General features: G+C 39.2%; 1 protein-coding gene across 4 annotated transcripts in view; it reads left to right on the forward strand.

Moving 5' to 3' along the window:
- Positions 1–22,344, forward strand: part of syngap1a (synaptic Ras GTPase activating protein 1a) — a 47,480-nt gene extending 25,136 nt beyond the window's left edge. For 3 of the 4 annotated variants that reach the window (XM_034705703.1, XM_034705704.1, XM_034705702.1), the window contains exons 11-21: positions 203–347; positions 666–902; positions 3,270–3,471; positions 4,444–4,634; positions 8,493–8,697; positions 10,216–10,770; positions 11,853–12,359; positions 12,499–12,654; positions 14,968–15,179; positions 18,400–18,472; positions 20,150–22,344. In XM_034705703.1, the coding sequence (XP_034561594.1) occupies positions 203–347; positions 666–902; positions 3,270–3,471; positions 4,444–4,634; positions 8,493–8,697; positions 10,216–10,770; positions 11,853–12,359; positions 12,499–12,654; positions 14,968–15,179; positions 18,400–18,472; positions 20,150–20,188 (2,522 nt within the window). In that variant the 3' untranslated portion in view covers positions 20,189–22,344. Of the gene's footprint in view, positions 1–202; positions 348–665; positions 903–3,269; positions 3,472–4,443; positions 4,635–8,492; positions 8,698–10,215; positions 10,771–11,852; positions 12,360–12,498; positions 12,655–14,967; positions 17,505–18,399; positions 18,473–20,149 lie in introns of those variants that run through there. The other variant, XM_034705705.1, reaches the window with a different exon arrangement.
- The last annotated feature ends 5,641 nt before the right edge of the window (positions 22,345–27,985 follow it).

Consider the following 27,985-nt stretch of genomic DNA (forward strand, 5'->3'; position numbering starts at 1 on the left):
TAAAAACATTGAAAGAATTTTCAAATGTTTTCACTTCTTTTTCTTCTTCTCTAAATTACATTTGGATTTATTTCTGATAACTGAGCGGGACAGTGAATGCACATTTGTGTCCTCCATATCCATCAGTGAAACTAAAATTAGTTTGTACTGATGCATAATTTGACTGAGTGAATAATGACTGAGTGTGATCTAAAAATTGCAGGTGACTTTGTGCGAGCCTTATATGAGTCTGAGGAGAACTGTGAAGTGGATCCCATGCGAGTCCCTCCATCAGTCCTTGCAGACCATCAAGCTAACCTTCGCATGTGCTGTGAGCTGTTGCTCTGCAAGATTATCAACTCCCTCTGGTCAGTTTACCCTCATTTCTTTCATTACTCTCTGAAAACTGTACTAATACGTCTGTTCTTTATTTGTATTTATTAGTGCCATGTACAGTATTGTACATATCTTTCTGTCTGGTGTCCATTTTGGTCCATGCCAATACTTTAATTCAGGGCCCCTCCGTTCAAGATCTCACATTTCCTAACAGAATAATTGAGTAAAGGTCACAAACTGACTTTTGATACGAAATAAAGCTTCCTGTATTCACGAGGGCGTTGGATAAGCTGCTGTATTTCACTTTGCAGCTCTTTTCGAAAAGGTGAAACACAATGTTCTTGTTTCAGCATATTTCCTCGGGAGCTGAAGGAGGTCTTTGCCTCATGGAGAGCCAGATGTGCTGAGCGTGGCAGAGAGGATCTGGCCGACAGCCTCATCAGCTCCTCCCTCTTTCTTCGCTTCATGTGCCCGGCCATCATGTCCCCCTCCCTGTTTAACTTAATGCAGGAGTATCCGGCTGAACGCACGTCCCGCACACTCACACTCATCGCAAAGGTGATGCAGAATCTGGCCAGCTTCAGCAAGTGAGTCTCGACCATGTCTGCCTGTCTTCTCACGCAATGCCAGCGTAATATCAGTCTCTTAGTTTTAAGATTTCTGGACACTTCTTGAGACTTTTATTGAATGCCACACATGTAAGATAGTATCCCAGTGTGTCAGTGTGTCAGTTCCCCCTGCAGTCTAAGCCTATAGCAGCATTACTAAGAGCTGGTCCAAGCCTGAGCCAGCTCTAACTATAAGCTTTATCATAGAGGAAAGTTTTAAGCCTAATCTTAAAAGTAGAGAGAGTGTCTGCGTCTTGGACCCTGACTGGTAGATGATTCCAAAGGAAAGGTGCCTGATAACTGAAGGTCCCAACTCCCATACTATTTTTAGAGACTTTAGGTTTGACAAATATAGTTCAGTCAGACAACTCACATTAACTTAAGATAAAGTTTATTGCAGCATACAGTATTGTGTTTGGTGTATAGGCTCCAAAACCTGAGTACTCCTTGTAGATTATTTTAATGCAGACATTTAGGAGTAATGAGATAGGACTAACTCTCGAAGGCCGCAGGTGGATTCCGGGGAGGAGGTGGGTTTGAAGTTTGCACACAGCACTGAGCGGGACAGCAGGAGCACTGGCAAAGCAGAGGCAGAGACAGGGAGACTTGCAGCTTAAATAGGCCACCAAATGAGGATGTTGAGATCAGCTGATAGAGAGGATGATGACGTGTCAGTATGAATCAGCGCAGCTCAAGTTGTCTGCCTGAACTAGCTTGCAGGCGGCACTCCAGATATGACAGATGAACTGTTTGGTATCCACTGTGAGCTCCTAGACTTTTAGCTGTGACATATCACTTCCTATATACACTATGTCTTCATTTTTTAAATATTAAATTATTCTGCCGAATTTGGGAGTCATTGGCTGAGCTATTTAAGCGCTCACCCCATGTAGAGAGGCTATCGTCCTTGTCGCAGCAGTCACTGGTTCGACTCCCGTCCTCGACCTTTTGCTGTACGTCCTTCCCCACTCTCTCTCTACTCCTCATATTTCTTGTCTCTCTTCAGCTTTCCTATCCAATAAAGGCGAAAAATGCCACTGAATTGGCTTGTTTTTTTAAATCTAAAACCATTCTGAGAAAATGTTTAATGGTTAGGCTAATGAAGACTTATCCTTCATAATTGACCAACAAAAGTGATCCAGCAAGAAAATGGACTACTTCTCTGTAGTTATTTTTAATGCCTGTCACCACTGCCACCAGATCAACTAAGCTATTTGCACCGAAAGGGCCTTTGTGTAGTTTTCCTGCCGAAGCTCAAAGTGAGTAATAAGTAATCCAGTTGAAGGAGAGCTGTGGTTTTTTTTCATTGGAGAATAACAACATGACAGAATCAGCAAACCAAAAACATAAGATTTTTGTCATGTTTCCATTTCGCCCTCAAGAGATGCTGAAATTGACAAGAGTAAAAGTTTTTATTTGCCTCTTAAATACCTCAAACATTTGGTATAAACTTTCTGATGCTGGTATATCATAAAAAGAAAAATACATATAATAATAATAGATATTTATAAAGGTCCCCTGTACTCTCTCTGTTGTGCTGAAGCTGAGTAGAAAGTAGAAAGTACTCCAAATATAAGAACACTGACATCAAACATTTTAATTATGGTGTTGATTCTGAAATAAAAGTCAAACCATTGAAGTTCAGAGGATTCTTTTTTGTTCTAACTTTTCAATCAATCTTTATTTATTTAGCGCCAATTAACAACAAATGTTATCTCAAGATGCACAAAAACAGCAGGTCTAGACTTCACTCTATGTTTTATCCTCCGTGACCAATTATATGATGAAAAGCTAAATGTAGAAGTTAAATTACCAATGCAGCAGAGTCACGGCCACCAGAAAATAATCAATGGCTCTTTTAAATGAATTAGTAATCACTTTTTAATGAATCAATAGGTTTCAAGACACAGCAACAATACGCAGATCATCATGTTCCTGGACTTTTGTAAAATATGGATATAAATGATGAGGTTTGTCATGTTTTAAGTAAATATCCCATCTTATTTAAGCTAAAAAACATAAATAACTCAGAATGCTTTTACGATAAGCTGAAAGCTGAAACCTGTTTGACATTCAAAGCAGGAAAAAACATCATAAAAGACCAGAACTGGCTAGATCAATCAATCAATCAATCAATCAATCAATCAATCAATCAATCAATCAATCAATCAATCAATCAATCAATCAATCAATCAATCAATCAATCAATCAATCTTTATTTGTATAGCGCCAAATCACAACAAACGCTAGATAATTTCTCAAATCACAGCATAAAAGACTATTATGTTCATCTTCTTCTCTGCTTGTATAGACTCAATTGTATACCCTGTCATTGTTGATTTCCAGATTTGGACCAAAGGAAGAGTACATGTATTTCATGAACGAGTTCCTAGAGATGGAGTGGGGCTCCATGCAGCAGTTTCTCTACGAGATCTCTAACATGGACACTGGAGGAAACGCTGGAGGATTTGAGGGCTACATCGACCTTGGCAGAGAGCTGTCGATGCTGCACAGCTTACTGTGGGAGGTCATGGGCCAGCTTAGTAAGGTAGGTAGAAAATAAACTGGAGGATTAAATATTTGATATTTTCTTTCTCTGGCAAAATAATGTAGAGAGTTTGAAAACGAGTTTCTGCTTTCCTGTATCAGCCAGGCACAGGATGACCTGGCAATGCCATTGAACTCCACAAAAACTTAGTTGGAATTAAAACTTTAATATTTAACTCCAGTGCTTACATAGTTAATCATTCAAACTGTGCTGTAGCAGTTATAAAACCAAAGTTATATATATATTTCAAGCCCAGCCCTACCTTGTTTTAGTTATACCAAATGGATCTTATTCCAGTCAGAGGTGACCAACCTCTGGAGTCCAACTTTAATTGCAGAATCTGAAAGGATCAATGTGATACGGCAAAAAAAATCCCTGTAATAGATGGTAACAAGTAAAGTGATCCAATTTCCTCCTTCTAATCACAAGCTCTGTAATATAAAATTAGATGATTAGCTGATACTGGTTACTAATCCAGTGCGATGCTCTCCTAATCCACAGATGAAACATGTGAAGTTGGAACATGAATCAAACTTTTTCCCTGTGATGTTACAAAATTCGTTACTGAAAAAAGGGACCAAATAAAGTCATTATCAGCTGTAACGTCAACGCTTTACTCTTTACTGACATCTGGCTGACATGAAATCCCTCTTCATTTCAGCTATCTAGAGATTGGACCAGATTAGCCCTCATCGCAATCATTATAAGGATAATTTGCCCAGTAATTACCTTGAACTTAGCAGTCTTTGTGTGATTTATTATTCCCTGTGTCTCCTTGTCGAGTCTAAGACAACAGAATAATTGTTTTGAACTAGAATAGATGATTTTTACTAGAGGTAATAACTCTTACCTTCTGTATGTTCTGCTCTACCTCCATTTACATCGACCACCTCATCACTGTTATTATGAAAATGAACATTATGCTTCTAGTTTTGGATTGACTCATCTTTTAAAAACCTCTCTGTGTTTTAGGATGCTATTCTCAAACTCGGACCCCTACCACGACTACTGAATGACATCAGCGTCGCCCTGAGGAACCCGCAGCTCCACATGCCCACCAATCACCAGCCCGACCGACCGAAAGACCGACTCTTCTCACGACCATCTTTTAATCGTCTCATGTCCTCTGACTTCCAAAGCCTTATGATGCGTGACTTAAACAGGTAGACCTGAATGGTTTCAATAATTATATTTTTGTTGCTGTTGCTTTTATACATGAAATTTGAATTGGAAGTCCTTTAACAGTGTTCTCCTAGGGACTGTATGCTGCTGTGATTATTGCTAAAGCTTTGACATTTGACACAAAGACACAAACAGAGGGATAGTTAAGTATACTTGCACTTGCGATGTTATAACTATGATGCATAAAAATATGAAGAATGGACAACAGGTGCACTCAGTAGCTTGACACAAAGCACTGGTGTGTTTCTACCCAGAATGCTTAGTCTAATGCACGTCTTCAGGCTTTTCAAGTATTTTATCAATCAGTAATTGCCAGCACCATCTGTTCCCAGACTCTCTTACCCAAACCTCTCTCCTCTGTGTTTTAATCCATTACCACTCTGCTAATGTTGAAACACAGGAGAGGCTATTACGGCCTAATAGTCTCAAGAAGAACTCTTTAAAATCTCTAAAAACAGAAGTATTACCAGAGGACTCCACTGCTGCTATTTTTAGTTTGCTTCTATAAGACCTTCATACCAAGTGCTCTTCTGTTTGTAACAAAACCTGCTGCAGTGTTTGTATTCGAAAGAGAGACACTAAAATTATTCTGCAGGAGGGAAATCAAACACAGAGGTACAAGAATAAGAGGTACTGACAGGATAGAGTCAGACCTGCTGTAGCTGGGTTTCCATTATGCAACAATTACATAATAAAGCGGGTAGTCCTTGAAGAAAATCTTAAAGACACGTCCAAAAGATCAAAAACTTTTGACGGCAAATAAAAGTGATTAACACTGTGCAGAGTTCATCTGTCTCTTTGAATGCTTTGTTTTGAAATTTGAATAGAGGAAAGCAAAACCCTTTGATATGACATTTTTAATTTATCTGTTATTTTTTCTCTTCAGTCTTACATGAATTGCCACCTTAACATGGTGGATGGATCACATATCTCTGTAACCCTGGGAGCTGTGTTGTTAGGGATGTGCTGACCAATTGATCAAATAACGTCTCCATCACTAGTCAGCACCAGAAATACTGATCAGTTTAACAAATAATTGGCATTTTTATCAGTGTAGACCCAAAATGCCTGTCATATGTTGTCGCAGCCACACACTTCTAGTTAGTGCTGTAGCTCCAGTTAATGCCTCCTGCCAGCTATAGTGCTTTATTACCTGGATGTAAACAAGCACAGTTGACAGATGGCATCTCGGTGCAGTTTGGCAGTGTTTTTATCCTGCAAGTAGTCACACACAGCAAACCAATCGTTTGCATCGTTTACCAGCAGACCCTGTGACCTTGTATTTAGCTACTGTAGGTTAAATAAATTGTGTTCCTTTTTGACTTCCGACTGAGTCCTGGAAGATGTTTCACCCAGGACCTAGTTCAACATCTACACAGGTAATGATGGAGAACCTTGAGTGAGGTGATCGGAAAGACAGTTTGCCTGATCTGAACCTGAATGGTATTCTGTTATTGGACTTGTGTGCTGATCATGGATTCCCCAAACAAACATCAAGTTTGAGCACAGGGTGATTCACAAAAGTACTTGTGACAACGGACGAAAGAAGGAGTAGAGCTGTCAGCTGATCACCAACTGGTAATGAGTTGGATCAGATTTTGGGACGTTGCTGGAGAGACCTAATGAACCTGAATGTGTAGTGAGGTTGAACTTGGAACATCACAGAATGTTTCCTGTCTGTGAGGTCTTAAACTCCCACTTCTGGAAGAGTTTTTCATGCATTCCAAGGGAGGTTTGAGAGATGGAATCTGAGTGGGCCATCCCAGGTACAGCTTATTCTAAGAGGCAGATTGTCAAACCTAGAATGAAGGAGGACAATGCAGATTCCAACCTGGCTATGGGACATGTGACTGCTGAAATGGTAACAATTGCAGAGCTGGACGTAGAAGTTTGCCCATTTGGTATACGCATGTTTTTTTGGACTTGGAGAAGGCCTACAATTGTTTCCCCTGGGGGCTCATGTAGGGGTATACTGTGAGAATATGGGGGTACTGGTACCATTGCCACAAGCCATCTGGTCCCAGCATAACCCAAAGTGAGAGCTGTGTCTGCATCCTCGGCACTGAATCAGGTATGCTCCCACTGTGTGTTCGACTCTGCCAGGGTAGTCCCTTCTCACTGGTTCTGGGCTTTTCATGGATCTCCGGGCACAGTTTGTGGTCGGAGGGCTTTAGGTATCGGGGCCTTAGAATTTCATATCTGCTTTCTGCAGATGATTTACTTCCTCAAGCTGGGACCTCCAGCAGGCACTGTGGTGGTTATGAGCTGAGTACAAAGCAGTTGGGATGAGGGTCAGCATCTGCAGGTCTGAGGAAATAGCTCTCTGTTGAAAAATACTGGTTCAAATATCTCGGGGTCTTGTTCACAAGTTAGGGTAAAATGGATCATGAGATTGATTTAGTGAAGAAGGAGCTCTTGATTTACCATTCAGTCTGTGTTCCCCTCAACTCCCGTTATGAGCTTTGTGTAGTGGCCAAAGTTATGAGATTGCAGGTACCTGAGGGGTTTTGGCTTCAAAGCTGTCTAGAGGGACTATTTATATATCCAATCACCTCAGATTCCCCAAGGAGAAGCCGGAAACTGTCTCCGAGGCCTGGATGAGTACAGAAAAGTGGAATGAATAAAGAATTCTACAAGTTTTTACTTTTTGTCTTTGCATACCAAACAAATCACTGTATATTAATTCAACTCTTAAATGTGCCTTTCAAGCCACAGTTGTCTTGAGCACAATTTCTGACTTAGTGATGGTTTAATTAAAGACAGTAAACAGTAGGAGTGGCATGGATGTCTGGGTGGTTCAGGATGACTCTTACGGCTCCTGGGATTGTAAGGCAATGATAATAAAAGAAGGAAAATATTCATATGGCTGACTTTTCCTGATATTTCTTTATTGCTTTGAAATTCTGCTTTTTTTTATTTCCACTCTCTTAAAAAATCACATTTTAATTGCGTTGCGTCCACTGGGTGCAGATGAGGTAGTCATGATAATATGGGCTCTGTTCCATGTGCCTCATCACCTCCTCTCTTACAGACAATTTGTCTCAAACCCAGCAGTCTGTCAATTAGTCCAAATCTGGTCATGATTTTAGAATACATCTATCTCATCAAAAATAATCATCACTCTCCTACCTCCCTCTCTGATTCCATCGTTTATCTTCTGTCTGTGCAGAGTTGTGTCCTCCAGGAGTATAAATCTATTTTTATTCCATATATCTGTGACTACTTTATTTGCTTGCACAGCTCTCTCAGTTATCAGATTAATCTTAGTTTCACTTTTTTAGATATCTAAAAATGAGGCAGCTTTATCAGAAATGCATAACTTTCTGCTCAGACTCTCTGATTGAAAACACATTTGGTCATATTATTTTGTTATCTCTTACAATAATTACACTTAGTGCAAGATTCTCAGATGTGTTAAGACCAAAAGCATAGCAAATTCCAATGACGGGAATAAAGGGGTATGATTTGCAGAAAGTGAGATAACCTCACATGGAGCTGCAAGCAAAAAAGGTTGGAAACAAAAGGTCAGAGGTTAGAGGCTGTGGACGTTGGATTGCAGCATTGGGCTTAATAAGGCACATTGTTCTTCTCTTTCTCTCCCTTATCTCCTAAAAACTCACCCACTGTCTTTTAAAGTCATAAAAAATATTATAAAAACAGTTGGTAGAACAGAAGGCCAAATGTCCTGTCCCTGCTCACACTGATATCTCCCTACATATGGCCCTCTTACTTTGTTTAAAGCAGTCAGGGTAATGCAGAATATAATCAAGCTAACAATATGAATATGACAATGTTGTATCAGTGTGTAACACCTCTCTCTCTCTGTTGTGTATCTGTAGTTCAATAGACATCTCTCGCCTCCCGTCCCCAACCACTGGAGTCTCTGCCGTAGAATCCCTTTCATCTAACCTGAACATGAGGCGTCACGCAGAACGAGACCTCCGCTCATCTAGGGAAGTTTTCTATGTGACACGCCCGCCGTTGGCTCGATCCAGCCCTGCATACTGCACGAGCAGCTCTGACATCACTGAACCTGACCCAAAGGTAAAATAGAGAAAGTCACATGAGACATTGATTTATTCCGGTGTTAGTTTGCCATTAATTTACAATTTCACTATACACATTATTATAACAACTTAATATCTCGCATATTTCACTTTGAAAGCAACATAATGTGACACAAATATTATCAATCAATCAATCAATCAATCTTTATTTGTATAGCGCCAAATCACAACAAACGTTATCTCAAGACGCTTTTACAAACATAGCAGGTCTAGACCACACTATGTCAAATTATGAACAGAGACCCAACTTCAAGACAGGGTAAGACTCGGTCTGACCCCACCTTAATCCATCATGAGCATTGCACATCGCAGTATTTAGCTAGTTACAGTGGTGAGGAAAAACTTCCTTTTAACAGGCAGAAACCTCAGGCAGAACCAGACTCATGTTAGACAGCCATCATGCCTCGACTGAGTTGGGTCTGGAAAGACAGATAGAGGGGAGTAAGAGAGAGAGGTGATAGTGATGAGACGAGTCGTAGAAGCTGTTGCCGCTGGAGTCCAGCACGTCCGTATCAGCTGGAGTCCAGATCGTCCACAGCAGGAGGACGTCTACGGCAGCTCAGAGGAACCTATGAGACAATGGAGCTCAGGGACTCCAGAAAGGTCTATGGTTAGTAACTTTAATGGGACAGGCAGAGTTAAAGTAAGTGATGAAGGGGTTGGGGGGAAGAAGGTGAGCTAGGATCCCAGTGTGTCAGTGTGCCAGTTCCCCCGGCAGTCTAGGCCTATAGCAGCATGACAGAAGCTGGTCCAAGCCTGATCCAGCTTAACTATAAGCTATATTACTGTTATATCACTTTTTTTTTTTTACTTGAGAGGAACGCTAAGGATTGATAGATCTTTATATGCATGTCTTTACTTCGTATCATTAGTTTGGGGGAACATTTCATACTCTTTGTACCCTGAGCTGATTAAACTTCTGGTCATAGCAAATGCTGATTTACTGAATTTGGTTTGAATATGAAATTCGGTGTAAACAATTATATGTTAAGGTAAAAGATGGCATCAAGCCAGCGTTTCCTCAGACCTCCTTGTCTTTGTTTGCTGAATTCAGAACACTATGACATTTTAACTGAATTAAAAGACTTATTTGAGCAGGAAAATGCTACGGTAAGTTGATGAAGCGTCCAGGATATCCAAAAAGAATTAAACATTTTGATGTGTCTGACCACAGGACAGTTTCCACTCTTCCTCAGCTCATCCATAATGGGCTCAGGCCCAGAGAAGTTGGTGTTTCTGGAACGTGTTTAAATTTGGTTCTTTTTGCATGAGAGTACTCACTTGCATTTTTGGATGCAGTGACTAACTGTGATCTTGTACAATGTTTTTCAGAAGTGATTTTGAGCCCATGCAGGGAATTGATACAGAGTTTTGTTTCTGTTTTTGAGTGCAGTCAAATATAGAGTTAAGATGATTTGTAAACCATTAAAATCAATGTTTGTAGGAAAGGGGGTTTTAAATAAAGCTGCAACAAGTGTTATGTTGTCTCTCTTAGGTCCATAGTGTGAATAAAAGTGTGTCCATGATGGACCTTCAGGACTCCCGTATGAACAGCATCTCCAACCTGAACTCTGTGGGTGACATGCTCACCTCCTCTCAGGCATCCATCGCTGGCCTTGCCCACAGTTTTGGGAACCTCAGCGGTCCTCTGCGTATGGGAGGCTCCGGTTTGAGACTGAGCCAGATGGGCCACGTAGGGGGGCCCACCGAATCCATCTCTCAACAGCAGCAGCAGGCGGCAGCTGCCATGAATTTCCCGCTGTCTTTCCAGAACCCGCTATTCCATCTGGCTGCCCAGAACTCCCCAGCTCAGTCACAGCCTCATCCCCCTCCTCTCCTCCTTGCTCCTGAGCCCGAGAATGGCCACCATGACTACCAGCCGGCTTTCGGCAACAACGCTTTCTCCCGCAGCGAAGACTTGTCGGGCCTGCGGTCGCAGAGCAGTCTGGTGCAGCCCAGCATTGTCCACTCACACAGTTACAGCGATGATTTCACCCGACAGAATCAGAACAACGACTACGCTTGGCACCAGCTGTCACTGCAGGTGCAGGTAGGAATCTCTCCTTTATGTGAATACTTGGATATCGCAGAGACAGATCCATGCAACAAACCTTTTCTGTGCTCAAAATATTTACATTCTTATATAAGCAATATACATTTGATTTAGGAAACAAGATTCATGCAATTCACTGCAGCTTCAGCATATATCTGCTCAAGTGACTACTAACTAAATAGGAAGCTCATTTGTTAGTCACCTGTGATTATATCTACACATATTACCCCTCTCTTCTTAAGACACCTTCAGCTGACAGTGCAGTATTATGTCATTTTACATGCTTAAAGATTTTAAACCCAAACTAACTAACTAGCTGGTAGTATCCTGAGCTTTAAAGGAGCCTGAAAACATCATGTTTTTAATTGAGTGTGATGCTAACAGGCATACTGTGTGTTCACCTTGCATATCAAGATTCACCCTCTCTGAGTTATAAATCATTTCAACAGACCTTAACAGGACCGCCTTGGATTATAGTCAGTGTGGTTTTGTCACAAGCTTCATAAACAACTTACTTTTTAATGTTTTGTTATTTACAGTCTCTACATCAAAACTTTCTGCTCATGGTGAAAATACTTTTCAATAATAAAACTTTTGCTTTGTCACATTTGTGGTTGTTGGAGTACTGGCTGTTTTTTTATTTTAGCATTGGCGTCTGTAGTGATTAAGGAAGCAATGGCTCACAAATCTCACTCTTCAGAGAGGTTCAAAGTTTTGTGTCACAGATTGGATTATTTTTTGGATCCACCAAAACAAACACAACAAAGGATAAGGAAATATAACTTCTCTACTTCCTTTTTAGTCATGATTGTGACTGTGCATTTTATAGCACAATGAATAAGTCACCACACATCTCAATAATGTATCACATCCTCAATTTTGTTCTCTACATTGCCACAACTCAGATAGTTGATATGAGCAGTCAATTAATGCAAGATAAAACTCTTTATTTGAACAGTGCTTCTAAAAAAAAGGTTCAACCATCTGTAATAAAAATAAGCTTAATCATTTTAATGACAATATTTGTTTTCTATTTTCTTTACACTTCCCTTCTTTCCTTCCTGCGTCTCTCTCTTTAGGAATCTCTTCAGCAGCAGCATATGATGGGAGTCGCTTCACAGACAGCCACCGGAACGGGTACCCCCGCCTCTCTGGCCACACCCCCCACTACAGTTCACCCTGTCCGCCAGTCATCCATGGCCCCTGGACAACACCTCAAGTCACAGCGCTCCATGAACAATTCCGCCACCGCCACCCCTCCAAAGGTACGCCCGCAGAGCAGGAATCTCCTCCTCGACTCCTCTGACAACAACTACAGCGGCAGTCAGCCGAAACAGCGCCAAACTCAGCAGCAGTCGCAACAACAGCAGCAAACTCAGCAGCAGCAGCAACAACAGGACGCGCAGCTGTCCGTCACAGACAGTCCAGCTCCTGGGCTCCCGTACCAGACAAGCTCCGCCAAAGAGAACCAGGGCCCGTCAGCTGCTGCAGAGGTATCAACAGACACGCCAACAAAAAGCACCAAGAAGCCTCAGGCACAACTGCAGCCGCCACAGCAGCATTTGCTCAAACCAGGCAATAAACAGGTCAGTCTCTGGACAGGTTTATCTTATAAATGTTCTCAAACTGTTCAGGAAAGTATTGTGCATCCACACAAGGTTGAGATAAAGGATTTCTAATATAAAATTCTGAAATGAATTTAAGGCCTGATCGCTTTGGTTTCAGGGTTCATCATTGAGTTCACCAGCCCTCAATGAGCGGACAGTGGCCTGGGTGTCCAACATGCCTCATTTATCTGCTGACATCGAGAGCCTGCGGCCAGACCGTGAAGGACAGCTGAAAGAGTACTCCAAGAGCATGGATGAGTCACGACTGGAGAGGGTCAGCACATTTATTCTCTTACTACCAACAATTTAAGGTTCTGCCCCTGAATATGTACATCATTCTAGATCATTTATGCCTCATATTAACACAAGATAATATAAAAATACTATTTTGTGTGTTTTGAGGAGTTAAATGAGCTGGCAGCTTTAAACAGATTGAAGTGGTGACAGTTTCATTCAATATAGATTACAAGACACTGGAATCAGGAATCTTAATTTATCTAAAAACACTCAATAGTTTAAAGGGATAGTTAATTTGTTAAGTGAGGTTGTATGACACACTTGTAGATTGGAAGTGTATTATCCAAAGGGGATGTCGGCCCCTTTGATAATAGATGGACTGGAGAAGCTAGGCTACATAGGCCACAGCAGAAAGGGTATATTTTTGCAGGTAGTTTGATTTTTATGAAAGTGAGACCCCAACACCAATGTAAGTGTAACTATAGATCATATTTCTTAAAATGTAAGTGCTTAACTTTGCCCTCAGAAAACCTTTTTTTTTAATGATGTACAAGTCCTTTTGAATTTTGCTGCACAAACATGACAGGGTGTGTTTGGTTGGCTTGGGCGTGATGTCCATGTCCTGTAATCACTGTACAGCAGTCAGGGAGATGTTGGTTTCTTTTTCCACTTTACCAGCATCATCCTTTTTGTCTTCATCATTTTCATCAACAATATGTCCTCTGACTCATCATCATTCGTTCATCTCTCTTTACATTATGAAGGGCAGCAATCACATCCTGCGGTGGACGACGAGTTCTGAGTAGAGAGCTTAGTAATTTACTAAATAAGCTCAAAATAAAATTTGATTTTAACTTGCAACTGTTTGTCTGTCCTCTTCAACTCTCTATTCATCATCATGGAAGGTTTAACCCTCCTGTTTTGTTCTTTTCTCTGGAACAGCAATAATATTCCTGGGTCAATTTGACCCAGGGCATATTCAATTATCCAAAAGTGTCAGAACCCCAAAAAATCCTAGTGCACTTAAATCTAATTTTAACTCCATTACTAACCATTTAAATCAAGATTTAGTTCAATTGTGTTCTTCAATTCTCACAGATCATAGTTCATTGAGGATAACTCTTATCACTCTTTTTTTAATGTACATTGGAAAGCCCTAAATATAAATGCAATAGTTTTACATGACATAGATTTTTGTTGCTTTTATTTTACTTTTTTTTAATTTTTTTATGAAGTTATGTTGATAGATTAACAAGAGACACCTCTTCTGTCACATGCTGCCCAGATTTTTATGCTGCATTTAGCTGGTTGGGAAGGCATATATTGCCTAAAATAGACTTTAAAAAGGGTCAATTTGACCCGCAACATAACAGGAGGGTTAGACAGGTTTAAAGCATCTCCCAAGGACACCTTTACCTCCTCATTCAGGGACGTTCACACACACACAACACAACCCAGAAATAGCCAAGGAGCTCAGGATCAGTTCAGTGTAACCTGCAACTTGTGCGACACAGACAAATATTACAAAGAGAGATTCAAATCTGTGATAAAAATGATTTATTTGTATATTGAATTCTGCTCCAAATTTAGTATTTTACAAAAGAAAACGCATTACCAGCTTATTTATTGAGAATCATCTCAGTCTTTTCATTTCTTATACTCTTTTCAATGATATTTGATCATGTAAGAAATCTAATCTCTAATAGACATTATAATTGCATTTGAAAAGTTAGAAAGTGTACTTTTTTCTTGACATATCCAGTCCATCCGAATCGAGAGATGAGCTCATAGAAAAGTTTGCAAATTAAGTAAATTTGTGGCCTGATTTTTGGACAAATTTGCCATCTACCAATTTTGTGACATAAAGATTAAGACCGATTGACTTTGTTATAGTGGGATTTAAGGAAAGACATTAGCTGATGTAATTTAGGGCAGCTGAAGGTGACTTAATTTTACAACAGTGGGTCTTTTGGGGTTAGTGGTTAATAATCTATGCATGACTTCAGCTGCCTCTACTCCAAATGTCTTTGTTTATTTCTGCTTAAATTGTGCATGTAGTTATGTTAAGTAGACAAACACTCTTGAGAACCAAAGTACATCTCCTGTTTTCATCCTCCTCTGTTCTGTGGTACATTTACTAACACATCTAATTATAGATAATGGAAAGTTTTGATTGCACACATTTAACTATACCACACACCCACCTTAGCTTTGTGTGCACAATTATTTCACCTGCTGCTTGTCATAAAAGAGTTGTAGGACAGAGCTGTGTCAGTATTAATAAAAAAAGGTCACCACTCAGGAACATTCCAGTGGCAACACAGATGAAGTGACCTTGTCTTTATCTTAGGTAAAAGAGTACGAAGAAGAGATACATTCCTTAAAGGAAAGGCTGAAGATGTCGCATCGTAAGCTTGAAGAGTACGAGCAGAGGCTTGTGTCACAGGAACAGCAGACAAGCAAGATCCTGATGCAGTATCAAAATCGCCTGGACGACAGCGAACGGCGTCTGAAGCAGCAACAACTGGAGAAAGACTCCCAAATCAAAGGCATCATCAACAGGTGATTAGTGTCAGAATTCAACCTGGAGCCGGCAGAACTGAGGCTGAGCCAATTACTGCTCAGCCTTTCCTGTCAAATCACACAAAGATGCGACTTCATCGAAAAAGCAAAATGTTTTTTTGCTAATGGTAAAATCCACAATACTCCTCAAATCTATGTCTGCCCTACATAAAGCTACGTAAGGCAATCAATACTCACTACATGACAACAGTCTCTGCAGCTTGTAAAGCACAGGGAGTTAGTGATGGTTGCAGTGAAAGCTAATTGTGTGAATAACTTTCATGATGTCACATGAATGCATTTTGAAATAGTGAGATATTTGGGGGGATATCCTTAGCAGCTTTATTGCTGAGAGAAGAAAGAAGATAGAGAGCATTCTTGTGGCTATACTGGAGCAAGGGGGGCAATTAGCATAGCTTAGCACCAGTTTTCCTCACTGCATTCACATTTAAAGAGCAATGATCCCACAACTGTTTTTACATTTTTTTTTTGTATGATTTAAGCAAACAGGTTGCTACATGCTACTTATCATTTAGCTTTTAAAGTGATTGTGTATTTATGCTGATAAGAAAAACAAACTTCCTGGCTTTGGCTTCATTCTTAAAGGTTCCCTGTGGAGTTTTCTTGTAAAAAGATAGGTTTACTGTTTACTTGACTTGTACTGTGAGTTTAAACATGGTCAAATGCATGTGCACTTCCATCTACATATTAACTTTTACATGCTAAAACTTAATATAATCATAGTTTTCACCATTCTCTCAGATGAAAACCTTTTGTATTAAAGTCAAAACGTTAGAGCGCTGTGTGAAAAGTTCTCAATTGGATGGTCTGCAGTCATTGAACCATACGTTTGATTAAGAATAGTGCAAAGGCAACATAACAAATGTTAAAACTGACACTTATTTTTTAATGAAAAAAGATCCATATTTTAAATTTGATGCCTGCAACGTGTGTCCAGAAAGTTGGATCAAAGGCTTGTTCATTATTGTGTTGTATCACCTCTTTTTCTACCAACACTAAATGTGTGGAAACTGAGGAGACAAGTTTTGGGGTGAAAGTGAAGTGTCCCACTGTTGCTTGATGTAGGATCTTAGCTGCTCAATAGTTAGGGGTCTCCTTTGTCATATTTTGTATTTCATGATGGGCCGAATGTTTTTAAAAGGTGACAAGTTGGGACAGCAGGCAGGCCAGTAAAACACTTGGACTATTCCACTACAGAGCCATGCTGTTTTAATCCATGCAGAACGTGGTTTGGCATCATCTTACTGAATTATGCAATGTCTTTTCTGAAAAAGGCATTGTCCAGATGGCAACATACTGTATGTTGCTCCAAAACCTGAATATAGTGTTCCAGATGTATAAGCCACCTATGCCATGGGCACTTGTGCATCCCCATACCACAACAATCCCTGGCATTTGAACTGTGCGTTGATAACAAACTGGGTGGTCCCTCTCCTCTTTAGAGTGGAGGATACGGGTTCCAAGACTTCCAAAAAGTATGTCCGATTTTGATTCGTCGGATCAAGGACAGTTTTCAACTTTGCCTCAGTCCATCTTATATGGGCCCAGACCCAGAGAAGTAGCCGTTTTTTCTGGAACATGTTAACATATAGTTTTCTCTTTGCATGGTTCAATTTTAACCTGCTTTTGTGGATACAGTGACATACCATGTCCACAGAGAGTGGTTTTTGGAGGTGAATTTGAGCCCATGCAGTGATTTCCACTACAGAGTCATATCTGTTTTTTATGCAGTGCTGCTTGAGGGCCCGAAGATCACGGTCAACCGGAATTGGTTTCTGACCTTGTCCTTTCTGTATAAATATTTCTCTCTTAGACTTTTAACATCATGTACTGTAGATGTTAACCACCAAATACTTCACATCACTTTGACATTGTTGAAATATTTGCTCACGCAGTCTCCCACAAAGTGATGAACCTTTCTCCATCTTTACTTCTGAGAGACTCAGCCTCTCTGGAATGCATTTTTTATGCCCAGTCATGTTACTAACTTGATCAAATTATCCCTTTTAAGCATTAGTCATGTTTTTCAGTGTTTTGTTGTACTGACTTTTCTGTACCGTGTTGCTGGCATCAAATTTACAGGGATTTTTCTTGAAACAATAACCTTTTCAGTTTCAACATTTGATATGTTGTCTTTGCATTATTTTCAATTAAATATAGGGTCAAAATGATGTTGTAAAGGCAAAATGTGACTGTGTAGGGCAATTAAACATTATAACAAACATAAATGTTACATTTTCAGCACCTTTTCCACATTGCTTGTAACTTCTTGACAATCAATAAAATAAAAACATTTCATTTTTATTTATTATTTTTCTTTGATAATTGTTGTGCCCTCTGAACTGTTCAACTACATTTGACAGGATAAGTAGTGCTACAAGCTGTTATTCCAAACACAACTATCTCCTAATTTTGCCTATACAAGAAGAACACAAAACAACTAAGGAATCCACTTATTCACATATTGATCAACAGCACCACTTCTGGCAACAAGAAAAAACTCCACAGGGTGTCTTCAACACATAGACAAAGAATGATATCAATCTTGTCATTCAGCTCTCAGATAGAAAGCAATGATCGTATGCAGTTTAATGTAGATCCATTGCTTTAATGAGGCTCATTTAGATTTCATACTTGTTGTGAAGTGAGGTTCAGTTTCAAATTCAAGGGAATTGGTTGTATTGTATTACAGTAACTAAACACAAAGACGGGAGAATTAAGCCAGGCTGATTCTGATTTGGCTGAATTAGCTAAGCCACCCTAACAGGAAGGACATGATCATGAGACAGAGTGGGAGTTCAACACAATGAGAAACACAGCACAACAAATTTAGCTCTGAAAGCCAACATTTTCTATAACTGGAGTGTACAGAGCTCACATTTTTATTTGATAGAAAGCCTGCTTCAGTTGACTTAAAAAACAACCTCTGAATACAAAAACAGCAGATGGGTGCACACTCTTAAGTCCTGCAAACACTCATTACACAAGTGATGTGTCTGAACAGCTGAATTTAAACTGTCAACTGTTCACATTCAGCTTTAACAAGCTGTGAGGATAGCTGAATGTACCCACCTGAAACGTGTCAGGACCTTAATATCATCATATGGCTGCATAATCCTACATTAAAATTGAAAGAACACCGGCTTCATAATTCTATTTTTGTCAACCGGTTTGTTTGTTTCTATTTCCCTGTTGTCAGACTCATGGCTGTGGAAGATGAGCTGAGAGGGGGTGCCATTCCTGATATTAAGCCTCGAATCCTCACAGACCAGGTTTGTGCCTGTGTCTACATCTTTTATCATCTCTATTTGCTAAACCAGTCATGTCCTAAAACAGTTTGCATCATTCCTACATCACATCCAAAGCATTTGCCAAAGCCAGTACAAGAGGAAAGTTTGCTGCAGTCATACACTTCACCAGATCTCATCTCTTTAAAAGTATATTTCTGTCACATCTCCGGTAAGATTTCACCATTTATTGCAAACGTCTGAAGGGAAGAATGAATAATCCTAATAATCCAGAGCTTTAATTCATGTACAGGGGCTAATCTAGCTTGTCTCTGTGAAGGAATAGCAAAGCATCAACACTGAAAGTGAATATTATTTAGCATGAAAAGACTGATGTTATACTGCAGAACACATTAATCACGAGGAAACCTTGACAGTGTGACTCACTGGCGGCGTCACAGTGAGTTCTGCAGGGCTCAGTGTCGTGAATGCACCATGTGGGCTGGATTGTGACGCAGGTGAAGAGGCTGTTTGTGTATGCCTTGTTTACGCCAAAATGAACTCTTGAGAGACACTTCCTATTCTTGAAGCCTCTTGGAAATCTCCAACCATATATAGAAATATCTCTTCACAGCGTCTGCTGTGAGATTGTAAATGTTTTTACTGCAGATTATAGTTTGGGTTTTTATGCCATCCTTAACGGCTCAGATTATACTCATAGCCTTCTAAAAAAAAACCACTCTTATGATGACGAATTTTTCAGGCTTTAAAGAACAATCATAGACCAAATTTAGTGTTGAAAATGCTATTCCTTCAGACTTGGAGAATCTTTGTGTGCAAGTGTTAACAGTTCTTTCGAAATACAACAAACAAGGAATACGATTTAACGCTTCTGTAAGCCGTCTATTTACTGTCTTGCTGAAAGATATAGCGAAGAAGATTGACACGGTTGTCAATAAATAAGCAGGAAATCCAGTAGTTAGCTGGTTAAGCTAAGGCTGGAAAAAAGTGGAAACAGCTAGCCTGATGTAATCCAAAGGTAGGTGCAAAGGTTAAAAATGACTAATGACAGTTTGCTGTTTTATGGGGGTGGGTTTCTGGACTACTTCTTGGCCAAGAGCAGTAGCTTCCTGGATGGTACTCCTGTTGCCTTTCTTGCCAAGGAATACTCCTCCTCCTTTAATTTCTGCATGGTATACTCAAACAGGACAATATTTGTTTTTAACTTAGCCTCAGAGTTGCTTGAAAAGATCCTGAGTTGACATAAAGGGCTAGCCTTTCCCTGTTCCCCCTTTCCAAAGTGGCTATGGTGCTAGTTCAGTGCTTGTTCAGCCCTCTAAGAACCAGCTTGCTTTTCCATAGGCAAGGGCCACAAGAGAGCCACTTCAAAATAACCTTGCCCCCAGCCCTGATTCTTTCTTCCAGTCCAGCAAGAAGTTGGTGCTATTCAGGACCCGTCTTTTTCTGGTTTAGGGCCAGTTCTTAGATATTCAAAGAACAGAGTTCTGGCTCCAGACCAGCCCTGGAACTGACTTCTCTGGAAAAGGGGTAGTCTAGTCTTTTTGTGAAGCTAACTGGCTGTTAACTCCAATCATATCTACTTTTTCATCTCACTCTCAGCAAAAAAGTAAATAAACAACTTTTTAAACTCTTCATTGAAACACCCCTGTGAAGCAATGAAAGGAGATGGATAGTAATCCCTCTGCTTTTGTCTCCCTTCAGTCTTTCAACCAGGGCTATGGTGGCCACCCAGGATCCTGACTGCCGCTACCAAGGTGACCAGAGCTCATGATGGTCACCCGGGTGTAAGAAGACTGACTCAGATCCTCCCACAAACACCCGTGAAGAGAAACTTTGATTTGTATCCAGCAGGACCACTGGAGGCTTCATCACACTTTTTTAAAAAGAACTTTGCACATACTCAAACTTAGCCTGTACGAGAACTTGACAATCAGTTTAGCATGAGGACCAATGTGTGCAGGGAATCATCCGCACATTCTGACCGAAATCTAAGCCAATGCCACAACAATGGCAATACTGAACCTAATGAGTTTCTTTATTCAATCAGAAGTGAGAGAAGATGAAAACACTGGTTTTGAAGATGATTTCGTTATTTTCCCCTCTACTAACAGCACACTTAACCTCTCACTTAAGTTGCTGCAGACAAAGTGTAGACGACTTTTACAAGCTCAATACCCCTTCATGGCGATGCCTGTGACAAGCAACAAGAATGTTGTTAAATCATTTGCCATCTAAGGCCGTAGATACAGGGTACAGGCAGAGATCTGCAACTCTATTTGATTCTAATTTAATCAATTAGTTTCATATTCACACTTCAAAGTAATTGAAATGTACAAGGAGAACCATTATGATTTAACGCATCCTTCATAGTGAAGCCATTCCATTTGAAGAGATGCCATACAAATAAACAATCAACTGACTGCTATACAATCTATGTGTTCCTTTGGCACGCTGTATAAAGCATTTTTGATCTCCCAAAGCTAAGAAACCCTTTCAATAACTGAAATACTTCACAAAGTAATCTGTGTTTTGTTTACTTTGTAGAAGAGTTGATCACAATATGGATTATATATGGCTTTTCAAAGCAGAGGTATAAAGTGCTTCCAAAGTAATTCAGGAAAAAATACCTAAAATGAAAGATGAAGCAGGTGAAAATTAACAAAAAAAAATTGACTTTAAAGGGGCGTTCCACTTTTTTTTACACACTACAGGAGCACTTCTGAATTTGTAATGCAATTTTTGATGTTCTTTATGGATCTAATTAAACAATTAGTAAACTAATGCTTGAGCCCATGCTAGGTTCTCTTAAAACATAACTAAAAACATGTTACATTCTAGTGCCAAAGGAAGCAATTCCATAAATGGATTCATCTACACATCAGATTTTTACAAAGAAAGGCATACTAGCAGCTGCTTATACTTATACTTATACTCTACTCAAGCTAGCGTGTTTAGTCAGACTGCTATCACTGTACGGATGTGAATTCTGTTTGGTTCACAATGTGAGCCCTACAGATGTTGCCTGGCCCAGCTGGTTTCATTTAAACATGCACTTACCTTATCTAGATGGGACATCCAGATATGAACTACCTTTTATATCCAGGTGTAAGTAGAGTAAAACCAACTTTACCCATTTCAATGAAAACGCCCGCAGGAAGGTAAAGCTAGCATACATTTCTGAAAGATAAAAATGCTACTTTTACCTTCGTTATAGCAACAGAAGGGCTCCAGCTCAGTTGCTGGTGTATGATTGTTTCACATCTGAAGGACAGTGTTGGTCTGAAGCCAGCCTGAACTAATCGAGCCTCAAAACTGATGAGTCAACTTAAAATATAATCATGGTCTGCCATTTCCATTATTAATTATTTCTCAGCCTTTTCATTTTTTTTGTACAGCACTTTGTAACATTGGTTTGAAAATGCTGTATGAATCAATTTTAATAAGTATGATTATAAACATTATGTGCAACTGGAAACAAATCGTATTATAGCAAGTGGTGAATTACTCATCTGTTGTGTTTAATGTTTCTGAAGCATAGATGTGCAACAGTTCTGCATGTGCTTTTTAAACTGCGAGGACAAGTAAGTCGATTTGTTGTCGGATATTATAATGAACAAAAATGAAAACTTTGACATGCTTTCTCACGGGAAGGCATCTTTTTTTATCAACCTGCTGACTCTTCCGCTTTTTTCAGAAGAGGTTGCATTCTGCCTTTTGCATTGTACGACATACAAGTACTTAATGAAGGCAACAGAGCAAACAGACCAACAAAAGGTGGAGAGACAGTGAAAACAACAGGACAATAAAGAGCAGGGATATGTAGTATATGTGCATAGGATTTGACTGCCTTACAGTCTGTGCCACAGGGCAAAAATAAAAATGCCAATACAAAACAACTTGTAAACTTTGTAAAATGAATGTCCTTTTTTGTAGTCAGGTGATGAATTAATAAGCAGTGTATTGGTTAACTCTGTATGTTAGTCAGAATCATTTGTATTACAAATTTCATGGTTGATATAATTTATCTTAACCTCTTGCCTTTAAAAGACATTTTCTTTGGAGATAAATATCAATGATATAAAGTTATATGTTTATGTTACCAGAAATGTATAAAATAGCTCAGTGTATATTTATTCTTATATGTAAAAGTATTCAAATCAAGGGTAGGCCTTCAGGCATGTTCAACTTGTGGTAAAGGAAAAGATTCTTATATGATTAACTCTTAATGCTGCAATCCAGAAACTACAGTGCTATGGCGTGACAGGGTTGATGGGATGAAAGCTGAATAACTTCCCAGCTGCGCATATTTCAGTTGTGTGGAATAACAAAAACAACTCTTCAAAGATCTCGCCTATGTTTGTGAAACCAAAATAGCAGTGGTGCTTTCAAAAATACTGGATTGCAGTTTTAAGTGATCTCCTTTTGAAACATGCATTTATTTATTTTGCCTGCATTGCAATACAGTATTTTGAAATGTTATACTGCACATCTGTTTTCATTTTAGAGAAGCTGCAATCTATTATCTGAAAATGTTTATAGAGACATGAAAGTTTATAATATTCCCATGTAATCTTGAAACCCTCTATATTAGCTGCAGTGGTATCGTGTGCTACCTCTGAAATCATGCCCTCAACTCCCTTTTTATTTTCATGAAGAAACCCTCATATTCTGCTTTGTACCACACTCTTCCATGAGTCCGACAACCTTTGTTTATTTAGGACACAGTACAAACAAACATTTTAATTTAATCTAATTTAAATTCAAATCCCTTTACATGTATTTATTTTTAATTTAATTTAATTTGAATTTGTTTCATTCTATTTCATTCTATTTTATTATTTTTTTCATTATATTTATTCTATTTTAACTTGTTCATTGCTATTCCTAAACTAGCAATTTACATTTTAATTTCTATTTCTGAAATAGCGGTGAACATTTTTCTGTCACATTCATTTCTATTTCATATTAACATAACATTTAACATGTTTTTTGCTATTTTTAAAACATAAATCAAATGTTTATTAATAAAAACCTAATATGAATGTATATTATTTAAGCAAAATTGTAATTGTAATTGTGCTTAGATAATAATGTACATTCTTATTGTTTTTTTTAAATTGCAATGAAATGTAAAATGCTATTTACACAATAACAATAAGGTTTGTCACTTTTTCTAAAATAGCAATTTTAATTTACAAACTTAACATAATTGATGTATTTCAAAGTGTTCATTGCTGTTTCAAAGATAGTAAATCACATTATGATGCTGTCTCAGAAATAACGATGCACACTTTTGTTATTGTTTTGAAGTGACAATGAACAACCAAAACAGGATATCTGATGCCATCATAGGGCCAATTGTAGTTTTTCCTGTGTACAATGTAAGTGCCATTATCATTACATACATTTTTTTAAATTAAAGACAAGACTGGTTGTGTTCTCTGTGTTTCTCAGGTGCAAAGAAGCGCAGAGAAATTACATGCAAGAACTTTTGATGTCTTTAATGCCAAATGCCTAAAAAATGTTGAAACACAATCTTTGATGGGTGACCACTGACATCAAGTACAACTCGAAAAGCACATGTTAGGTCAGTGTTAAGGCAACTCCTCTGTTTTTATTTTCTTGATCCTTGGCAAATGTCTTATCCATACAGTTACATTAATTTACACTTTTTCATGTATTATTTGTTACATAATTAGTTACGTTTCTTGCTAAGAATGAAAAATATGACTGTGCTCCAAAGTAATAAAACAAGGTGAGGTATATTATTGAAGTCACTGTTGAAGCAGTGCTTTATGTTTACAAAACCACAGCATTTCTGAGTATGTATGAACCTTTCTTGACCCTAAAGAGTATAACTGTTGCTTTGCTGCAGCTTAAGCAGGACCTGAAAAATAAAACGGGATATCTTGTATATTTTAGATAAAAGTATTTAACATCTTATAACACATTTATGTTTTTAAAATGGATGTATAGCATAATGGAATTAATCAAAGTTTTTTCCTTGGCAGCTATTATTCTGCACAATTGATCTTCTGTGTCACAAATATGTAGTTGATGGGAGTTCTGACTTGAATTGGGCCTACTGGATGTATAACCTTAATTTACTTGACTTTTCTTTTGAAATAAGCCATGCCCCTAGATAAGCCATACCCTCCAGTCCCCTGATGTAGTATGGTGGATGTTTAATGTTGGTAGTTTTATTTATAATGGTAGTTATTGTAGGTATGATTGCACTTGTAATCATTATTATTATTAGTGTACTTGATTGATATGATTTGTTTTGTTTGAACAAAAGGAATGTATTCATTTTTCAGGTGATTTTTTTCTGAGTGATTTAAATAAACCTAAAAATCCCTAATAAAAGATCTCTTGTTTTTATTGTAAGGGTTAGCTACAGCAAGAATCTGATCTAACTATATTTGCATAGTATTTTGAGATAATATGGCATTGCACATGAAATTACTTGAACCCGATGAACGTAATTCGACTTCCAGTAGTGTGATAAAAACAATTTGATTGTTTCAATTTGTTTCAGCTTCTGGTTCAGGCTCTTGTAATGTCATGCATTGACTACTGCAACTCTCTACTGGCAGGCCTCCCTGCATGGACAGTTAAACCTCTGCAAATGATCCAGAACGCAGCAGCACGTCTGGTCTTCAACCAGCCTAAGACAGCTCATGTCACTCCCCTGCTAATTTCGCTACACTGGCTTCCAGTTGCAGCTCGCATCAGATACAAAACTCTAATCATGACTTACAAAGCAGTAACCAAAACCGCTCCAGTTTACCTGGAACCCCTCATCCAGGTCTACTGCCCTTCTCGCCTGCTACGCTCAGCCTCTGAAAAGCGCCTAGTGCTTCCAGCACACAAGGCCTCAAAATCACTAGCTCGACTCTTCTCTTCTGTTGCCCCTAAATGGTGGAATGAATTGGTCAACTCCATTCGATCTGCAGAGTCCCTCTCTACTTTCAAAAGACAGCTAAAGACCCAGCTCTTTAGGAAGCACTATGCACTTAGCTAGACTGTTCTCCACTGTTGTCCCCAGTGGCAGATCATGTCTTCCAGCTATAGTTGACTCGCACTTTCCTGCTCTACTCTGGGAATCTGTGTTCAGCTCTTGAGTGACCCAGCACTTGGTACTTTGGTCATTATTGTGGTGAGGTTAATTGTTGATGATGATAATGGAAGGTCTTAAATGGTTTGGTTGCTTCATTGTAGATGTTCCTTATTTTACAAAAGAAAAAAAAAATCCTTATTTACTTGTGCATTGCCTTTACACGGCTTGGCAGTACCTGCACCCAAATGGACTTGAAGCACTTTGTTACCCGTACTGATCTTGTTTCCTCTTGTCTAGATGTTTGCTTGTGTTGTTCTTGTTCTTGTATGTACGTCGCTTTGGATAAAAGCATCTGCTAAATGAAATTGTAACATTGTAACATTGTAATGTATTGATTACACTGTGGGCCCACCAGCAGCAGGGATAGGCACGGAGGTCTAGTGGAGAGAGGCAGTTTAGGGTGTGACAATGGCAGGGTTGGCCACCCTGAAACCTTAAATGATGTTTGCCTTGTCAGAGGTGTCAATTATATAGAAATAAACTATTTGGGTTGTAGCTTCTTTGCATTTCAATGTGGAACATTTTCTTTTTGTTGGTACTTTCAATGACTTGAGATAAAAATCTAACTTTGGGTCCTTAAATAATTAAGTCCAGCAGGTTTAAATGTTGCTACTCTGTTGAGTCAGATTGTAAAGTTAAAAATGATTTACAATAATACAACTTTTAAAATGATGATATATTAGGAGTTAAAGTAGATATGGTTAGTGATGATGACCCTTGTAGGTTTTATGAGACCATGAACATTGGGTTAGCCCCAATGTTTACCTTGCCTGGCCACCACTACAAAAGTCAAGGACACTGTTTGGCCACCCCAGTCAAAAAGGTCTGGCTCCACCACTGGAGTTGGCACCTCTGAATCTGAGGCCTTGGTTCTCTGCCAGAAAATGGTGTATTGCTCTCACCGGGTGGGGAGGGAGTCTTTGCCTCCAGTAAGGAGTGTGGGTATCTCAGGGTCTTGCTCACGAGTAAGGGTAAAATGGTTTTGGCACTGACGACACATTGGTTTTGCATCAGTAATAATACAGGTGTTGTATCATGCTGTCTAGGTGAAGAGGAAACAGAGCTGGAAAACAAAGCTTTCTGTTTACCAGTTGATTAAGTTCCATCCCTCACCAAGGGTCAGGAACTATGGCTGAAAGAAAGAGATCCCGGATACAAGCAGGGGAAACTTGTTTCCTCTGAAGGGTTGCTCAGCCCGAGAGATAGGGTCAAGTTGAGCCTGGACACCCGAAGGCAGCTCAGAGTAGAGCTGTTGCTCCTTCGCATCAAAATGAGTCAGTCGAAGTGGTTCAGGCATTTTATGAGGATGCTTCCTGGATACCTCTCTGGTGTTTCAGGTGCGTCCAAATGGGAGGAGACCCCAGGGTAGACCTAGTGCTTGTTAGAGTTATTATTATTATTGTATGAATGCCTTGGGATCCCCCAAGAGGAGCTGGAAACATTGCTGGGGAGAGGGATTCTAGCTTGACTTTCTTAAACAGCTAACTGCACGACCCGACCCTGGATAAGCAGGAAAGTGGTTGGATGGATGACTACATTTATTTTATTATTTGTTTGTTCAACAAATCTATTACATTCAATAAAATCACATTATAGTCAACAAACAATCTTCATTTAAAGTCAAATCCATTACACTGGTAAAAGAAATAAAGGATATTTACAGTATGGGTAAGCTTCAGTGGAGTTTTATCTTGAACAACAGCACCATCCTGTGATGGATAAGGACCACATAAGGCAGAGTGAGCAGATGAGACTCTTTTTTATGATCACACTCATGTAGTATTTTTACTTTCAAATGTTAAATAAAATAATACATCAGTGTCAAATAAGAAAATCTATTTTCCATTGAAAGGACTAAAGCTGCAGTAAATATTGCTCAACATTTAGCCTTTCAGTCTGGCAAACAGCTAACTACCAAACAGGGTACCTAGGAAGTCAAATAAGGTGAATTTAAACTGGCAACGCGGAGGCCTAACACACAGTTTTAGTATGTTTACATTGGGGTATTTGGCAGTTGACTCACTCTTGGGGCTGCCTTCAAGTGGTCATCAGAGGAACTTCAGTTTTTGGCACTCCAAAATTAGGTTTTCGTTCTTCTCACAGGGACCCTATTTTTTCTGTTTACATCATAACAACCGTTGGGAATACACAAATGGTCTCTCAAAGGTCACTATTTCCACAGATAAGAAAATTCCTTTTGTGTTCTTTTGTTTTCCCACTGGTCTCAGGAAAACATGAAACAAAGTAAGGGGGTAAAAAAATTAAAGAAGAATCAACCAAAGCAGTGAAATACGTGTTGATTAGTCTTGAAGGGGTTTTGTTCATCGTGAAGAGAAATGTCTCTGTTTTTATCTTTTTTTATTCAGACTTCCTTTGATCATTTATTTTGATCTTTCACCTCTGTATTTGTTTATCAA

Source organism: Notolabrus celidotus, chromosome 16 (genome assembly GCF_009762535.1).
Source record: "Notolabrus celidotus isolate fNotCel1 chromosome 16, fNotCel1.pri, whole genome shotgun sequence".
Taxonomy (NCBI): Eukaryota; Metazoa; Chordata; class Actinopteri; order Labriformes; family Labridae; genus Notolabrus; species Notolabrus celidotus.